The sequence below is a fragment of the Sminthopsis crassicaudata genome, chromosome 2 (genome assembly GCF_048593235.1).
Source record: "Sminthopsis crassicaudata isolate SCR6 chromosome 2, ASM4859323v1, whole genome shotgun sequence".
Taxonomy (NCBI): domain Eukaryota; kingdom Metazoa; phylum Chordata; class Mammalia; order Dasyuromorphia; family Dasyuridae; genus Sminthopsis; species Sminthopsis crassicaudata.
The window spans coordinates 493,200,911-493,207,988 of NC_133618.1; the positions used below are offsets into that span (position 1 = coordinate 493,200,911).

The 7,078-nt window shown below is 39.4% G+C and overlaps 1 protein-coding gene across 1 annotated transcript; it reads left to right on the forward strand.

Moving 5' to 3' along the window:
* The first annotated feature begins 933 nt into the window (after positions 1 to 933).
* Positions 934 to 6,663, forward strand: LOC141553639 (metallothionein-4). The gene is made up of 4 exons (XM_074285184.1): positions 934 to 999; positions 1,701 to 1,753; positions 3,142 to 3,207; positions 6,378 to 6,663. The coding sequence occupies exons 1-4, from the start codon at positions 986 to 988 to the stop codon at positions 6,467 to 6,469; spliced, it is 225 nt and encodes a 74-aa protein (XP_074141285.1). The 5' UTR covers positions 934 to 985; the 3' UTR covers positions 6,470 to 6,663.
* The last annotated feature ends 415 nt before the right edge of the window (positions 6,664 to 7,078 follow it).

The window sequence follows — 7,078 nt, forward strand, 5'->3', positions numbered from 1 at the left end:
TGTAGAGTAAAGCTCAGCCACTCTTATTCTAATAATGGTTTGGGCCTAACCTAATAAAAACGCAGACAATTTGTACCTATGGTAATAGAGGGTTGTTTCATTATAGGCAACCCTGATCGTTCCTTTAAAAAAAGAGTAATTGCTGGTTATTCTTTTGTAGTAGGTACTTCTAGGGACAGGTTGGTATTGCTTTTTGTTCCAGAAGATAGGGCTTACCCAGGACAGGTTTCCAAGGGAGTGAGTGATGGCGACATAGGGTACCATCTTCCTTCATCCCATCTCATCATAATGAAATAGTAGTGGGAAGAGGGCAAGGAGTTCAGTAATCAGCACTGCCAACCATTAATAGAGGCCGGATACATAGCTGCCTACTATAGCTACCGTGGAAAAGTCTTCTTAGCCCATAGGCTAATTACTAATATCTGAAATTCTACCTTTAGAAGTCCTTTCCTTTCAAGTTAAAGTTTTTATCCTCTGTTAAAATGTTCAGTCCTTTGGAAAGGATAATACATTATGTCTTTATTAATCAATTATACTTTTATATGAATTGGCTTGTATGGTGATTTCTAACATGGGGATATAAACAAAGGATGGGAAAATCCTAAAACTGAATGGGAAAAGTAAAGAAAAACATTCATTTAGCACCCCTTATACACCATCCTCTATACTAACTGCATTTACAAATATTATTCCATTTCATCCTCACAGCAGTTTGAGGGAAGTACTATTATTATACTCATTTTACAGATGAAAAAACCAAGACAAACAAAAATTAAATGATTTGCCCAGGATCACACAGCTAGTGTCTGAGACCTGGTCTGAATTCAGGTCCTCCTGATTCTAGTCCCAGAGCTCTATCCACTGTGTTATCTGCTACTTCTCTAGTAACGGAGAGACATCATAGAGTTGAAAGCTCACCGGAATTTGGAATTTAGATTCCAAAGCCCGTGTTTGAGAATAGATATTGGTGGTGGTGGTCTCGAAGATGAACCATCGTGGGTAATGATAAATAAGTAAATTGGATTTAACTGAGGGAGGGCTGTGCAGAGTCACCTGCCTCGCTTTTCCCTCCAGAACCAACTGGGTCCAGTGGCCAGATATAGATCAGGATGACTGGCGATGGCCCTGGATGTAGTGGAAAGCCTTGGCCTTTTTAAACTCAGCTCTTTGAAGTAAAGTCCATTCATTTCTTTCTTTCTTACCTAGTCACTGAGGATAGAAAAATAGATAAGACAATAGATATAAGTAGAAATATAGAGATAGATGATAGAAATAGAAATATGTATAGAGTCAGCCAGACAGACAAAAGAAGTATGCATTTCATGAACCAAAATACTAACAGCTATTTAGTTTCTACTATCAGATTGCATATGGTTCCTTTTCCCTGGATTCCAAGATGCAGTGGAAAGCACCTGCATCCTTAGCAAAATATAAAATAAAGCAAAACAAAATAAAATACTGGAGAGTAAGCTTTAATTCTTCTGCCAGTTTTGCCCCCCCTTCCCTTCCCCCCCCCCCCGGAAAACCCCATGGTTAAACGGTATTGCCCTTCACCCTCAACAGGCGTCTGAGCAGGGCCGTGTGCAGGGCGTCTTGCTCCAGGGTGGGGAGGGGTGGGTCCCCACACTCACACCTACAGTGCTATAAATAGGGAGAGCTCCAGGCTCCAGACTTAGCATCCCTTCTCTTCCTTGTTTGAGCTCACTCCACCTGTTTGAGGCCATGGACCCTGGAGAATGCACCTGTATGTCTGGTAAGTGAAATTGGGCTCTGGCGGACCCACTGAGACATCCTGATTTTTATCTCATTAGAAGAAAAAGGACTCTAGCCTTAAGCCTTTCTTCTTGGTATGGTTCTCAAGGATAGATTTTTTTGGCCTTCCTAACTTTAATACTGATACCAGATGGGATGTTTTCTCAGGGATCCAGAGAGGCTGTGATTTTGTTTGTAATCCACAGACTTAGTGGGTGTAAGTTTTTTGAGGGGCCCAATAAGGATCAGTTATACATACAACCAAACCCTGTAAACATTTCTAGATTCTGGAACAACAAGACCAGAACTTTGCTTATTCTCATAGAATCATATAATGGTATAAAGCAGATGGGATCAGAGGAGATAGCGATAAAAGTCATCCTATTTATTTGCAATATTCTAAAGGCAAGGGTCTCAAGAAAGCTCAGAAGGCTTTAAAATTCTTGTTAGAAAAATAGCAACAAGAAATTGATACCAAGAAGAGATGTGATGGCTAGACTCCTTGCCCATGACTCCTCAAACCATGACTATGACCTTTAGTCCTTGACTCAGACAAGGTATAAAGGTTTTTATTTGTTAAAATTCAAGATTTATCATATATATACATATATATGTATAATATGTATGTATGTATTCATGACTTTTATGGCATTAAAACAGGAAGCATCTGACACACTTTATTTGGTAGTTATCTGCAATAGGCCTACTGAATTCCTCTTTCTACCCATCCCTTTATATCAGAACTTTTAGATCACGTATTAGCATTTTTCCTCTCCTTAAATTTTCTTAGGCCTGTCTAGATTTCTCTTTTGCCTTCATCATTCCCCCTGCTTAAGTTACATTTTCTCTGTTCATTTTGAAGATCCTTGCCCCTTTTCCTTGGCCATTTTCATTCATCCCTTTAAAAATTAAGCTATTTGAAGGTAACAACTGTTATTTCCACTTTTCATTTTCTTAGCTTGGCTTACCACAGTGCCTTGTCTTATACCCAACAGAAGCTTAATTGCAGTTTGAATGAATGAGTAAATGAATGAATGAATGAATAAATGATGTGGGCAGGATATTGCTAACTCCCCAAGATAAATCTGAGAGTAAATTCCATTGTGGATTTCATCCAATCTAATTCTTTACTCCTGAATTGAATAGTCTGAAATAGATAATAACAAGAAACTTTTGAGATTTTTTTTCCTTCAGCAGTATATGGGACTCAGGAGAGCTAATATAAAAATGTGCTGTTACCCTCATTTGCCTGGAGCATCCAATTCTCAATTGGGTGTTGCTCTTCTACAGAAAATGCTCCAGACCCTGCAGCATGTATGACCATAAAGGGGAGCCAACCTGAGCATGGCAACTGATCTCATAGCTGATGCTTTTAATGGTCTCTTACAGGAGGAATCTGCATCTGTGGTGACAACTGCAAATGTACATCCTGCAGCTGTAAGACATGTCGGAAAAGTGAGTATAATAGCACCACATGGGGTCCCTTTCCCAATTAATTCCAGGTACATAATCCAAGGGCTCCAGTGAAGACGCAGTTATATCCTAATGCAGTTTACTTGCAGTGTAGTGATGTAGAGAGAAAAATCTAAATTTTAAACCATTTTTTCCTCTCCTTTGCTGTGTAACTCCAGCAAGTCATGTCCCTTCTCTGGGTCTTATTCCTTATTCTGTATAATGAGGGGATTTGACCAGATAATCTCCAAGGTCCTTTCCAGCTTTGATAAATACATTTTGTTTTTTTCTCTTGAAAATAACAATTTCTCTTCTTTGACTTGTTCTGTAACTGTTTTGAAATCCCCCTTTTACCCAAATATGATGCTAGAAAATGATGGCTTACTACAGGGAAGGAAAGATAGGAATTATTCTTTCCCTTCTTCTCTCCATCCGCCCTCTTTGTTCCTTCTCTAAATCCCTAGAATTTTTTTGCTTGACCTTTCCCCAAAGTGGGAATGAAACATAGATTCCTGGAATGTTTCTTTCTCTCTTCTTTTTTCCCTCCCTTCCTCCTTCCCTTCTTCTCTCCCTCCCTTCCTCCCTTCCCTCCCTCCCTTTCTTCCATTCCTCCATCCCTCCCTTCACTCCCTCCCTCCCTTCCTCCTTTCCCTCCCTCCCTTCTTTCTCTCCTTCCCTCCCTCCCTTCCTTCCTTCCTTCCTTCCTTCTTTCCTTCCTTCCTTCCTTCCTTCCTTCCTTCCTTCTTTCCTTCCTTCCTTCCTTCCTTCCTTCCTTCCTTCTTTCCTTCCTTCCTTCCTTCCTTCCTTCCTTCTTTCCTTCCTTCCTTCCTTCCTTCCTTCCTTCCTTCCTTCCTTCCTTCCTTCCTTTCTTTCTTCCTTCCTTCCTTCCTTCCTTCCTTTCTTCCTTCCTTCCTTTCTTCCTTCCTTCCTTTCTTCCTTCCTTCTTTCCTTCCTTCCTTCCTTCTTTCCTTCCTTCCTTCCTTCCTTCTTTCCTTCCTTCTTTCCTTCCTTCCTTCCTTCCTTCTTTCCTTCCTTCCTTCCTTCCTTCCTTCCTTTCTTCCTTCCTTCCTTCCTTCCTTCCTTCCTTCCTTCCTTCCTTCCTTCCTTCCTTCCTTCCTTCCTTCCTTCCTTCCTTCCTTCTTTCCTTCCTTCCTTCCTTCCCTTCTTCCCTCCTTCCTTCCCTTTCTCCTTCCCTTCTTTCCTTCTTCCCTCCCTTCCTCCTTCCCTCTCTCTTTTATATTCTCCTTCCTTCCTTCTAAAATATTTATTTAGTATTTTTTCCCCATTACATAAAACAAATTTTTAACATTCATTCTCTTTTTTTTTTGAGATTGGGATTAAGTGACTTGCCCAGGGTTGCACAGCTAGGAAGTGTTAAGTGTCCTGAGTTCAAGGCTGGTGCTCTATCCACTGCGCCACCTAGCTGCCCCAACATTCATTCTCAAAAAAATTTCTAGTTCCAAATTCTCTCTCTTCTTTGCCATAACCCTCATTGAAAAGGCAAGCAATTTGATATAGATTACACATATGCAGCCATTCAAAATATATTGCATATTAATCATGATGTGAAAAAAAAAAAACTATAGACCAAAAAAAGAAAAGCCAAGAAAAATAAAGTTTTTAAAATGTATGCTTTAGGGGCAGCTAGGTGGCGCAGTGGATAGAGCATCAGCTTGGAAGTCAGAAGGACCTGAGTTCAAATCTGGTCTCAGACACTTAACACTTCCTAGCTGTGTGACCCTGGGCAAGTCACTTAACCCCAATTGCCTCAGCAAAAAAAAAAAAAAAAAAAAAAATATATATATATATATATATGCTTTAATCTATATTCAGATGCTATCAGTTTTTCTCTAGATATGGATAGCATATTTCATCTTAAGTTCTTCAGAACCGTCTTGAATAAATGTGCTGCTGAGAATGCTAAGTCATTCATTGTTAATCATCAAACGAGATTGTTGTTATGGTGTACAATGTTCTCTTGGTTCTACTTGTTTAACTTTGCATTAGTTCATATAAGTTTTCCCAAGCTTTTCTGAAACCATTTTACTCATCATTTCTTATAGCACAATAGAATTCCAGTATATATATTACAACTTGTTCAGTTATTCCTCAATTTATAAGCATCTCCTCAATTTCCAATTCTTTGTCACCACAAAAAAGAGTTTCTATAAACATTTTTTGTACACATAAGTCTTTTTCCTTTTTATTTATTTATTTTTTGCAATATAGCCCTAATATTAGTATTGCTGGGTCTAAGGATATGCATGATTGGGCATATTCCTGAAATGTTTTTCAAGCCAATCAGAAAACCAAGCCAAGCAAGAACACCATGCTTCCTCTCCCCTGCCTCCAAGTCCCAGCCCATCTGAAAATACCTCCATTCCCTTTGGTACTACAAGTAGAAGGGGAATTGGACCCAAATGGTCTTCAGGTTTCCTTGGTGGTTTCATTTCTCTTTTCAGTAGATATAATTTGTTCTGTACCCCTCCTCATTTCTCTCTCCTCCATTTTCTACTTGCTATCATTCTTGCTTCAAAATCCAAAATGGTAGTAGTGGTAGTGGTGGTAATAAACAGGGGTTAGCAAAAAAGGGGAATAGTCAGAGGTTGGAGAAAGGGAGTTCTGGCCAGAGCTTTGGGGAGGTCACAATAAGGACAGGAAATTAGTTAGTGAATCTTAAATTGACATAATTATGTGAATGATTATTATCGCTAGAACTGGGGGTTTATGGTTGGGATTTGGAAGCCAAAGGCATGGTTAAAGTGTGGTCAGATTGAGAGGGTCAAGATCAAGACTGAGAACGTGGTTAAGTTGTGGTTGGAGGAATCATAATCAGAATTGAATTCTGCTTGGGAGATTCTGAGGTTTGAATCATGATACTTGATTAGGAAATGCAAGTTTTGATTAGTGGTCTCTCCTCTTACCTCTTTAATTGTAGATCCCTAGTAAGAGGTCATGGCCATGCCTGGGAAATAAAGGTCAGGAGTAAATCCCATAGTTAATAGTTTACGTAGTCATGGGCAGGGAATCAAGGTTAGAGCTAGAAGTCATCAGGTAGATTGATGTTCAATTTATTTTAAGCTCCAATTTCCCTAGGAAATGATACTTCCTTTCCAAGGCTGAGTGGAAAGAGTTGACCCAAAGCCGATATCTGCTTTTTTCCCCCCTTTCAGGTTGCTGTCCCTGCTGCCCACCTGGTTGCGCCAAATGTGCCAAAGGCTGTATTTGCAAAGGAGGATCGAATAAATGCAGCTGCTGCCCTTGAAATGTACATGCACAGTGACAGGGTGGGATAGGGAGGGGAAGGACCACCAGGAAATCGTCTGTATATTTGCTAATTTGAGGAAATGACGTCCGTGTACAATGTGTTGTATTTTTTATATATTTGTCCAAGTATAACCTTGGTAACCTTCCTATAAGGCAATCCTAGCAATAAAAGTCTTGTTATGTTTACTGAAATCTGAGAACTGATTTAACCCAACATCAATGGAATATTGCAGATACTATATATCACTTGGCTTGATGCTCACAACAGCAAAGAGGGCTGGATGGGGTGTTCTTATTAAAAAAAAAAAAAAAAGAGTTAATGAATAAGGCTAAAAAAAAAAGTTACATGGCTTGAAAATTCCTTTTATTAGCTGTTTCTGGTTTTGTTCCATTGGATTAGGGTCTGTTTTGATTCCTAGGAGTGATGAATTAAGCCAGAAACTTTCTGTTTCTGTATTTTCATAAAAAGATTTCATATAATTTGAGAAAGATAAATTGGAATGTGGTGCACTTTGCTTGCTCTCCAGATCTTTGCATAAGTCTCTCTACACAAATCTCTCTCTCTCTCTCTTTCTGTGTGTGTGTGTGTGTGTGTGTGTGTGTGTGT

What these genes read in the sequence shown, in the direction of transcription:
- LOC141553639 (XM_074285184.1), top strand. An exon ending in AGAATGCACCTGTATGTCTG is followed by an intron (nt 1,754 to 3,141) that starts GTAAGTGAAATT and finishes GGTCTCTTACAG; the next exon opens with GAGGAATCTGCATCTGTGGT. An exon ending in CTGTAAGACATGTCGGAAAA is followed by an intron (nt 3,208 to 6,377) that starts GTGAGTATAATA and finishes CCCCCCTTTCAG; the next exon opens with GTTGCTGTCCCTGCTGCCCA.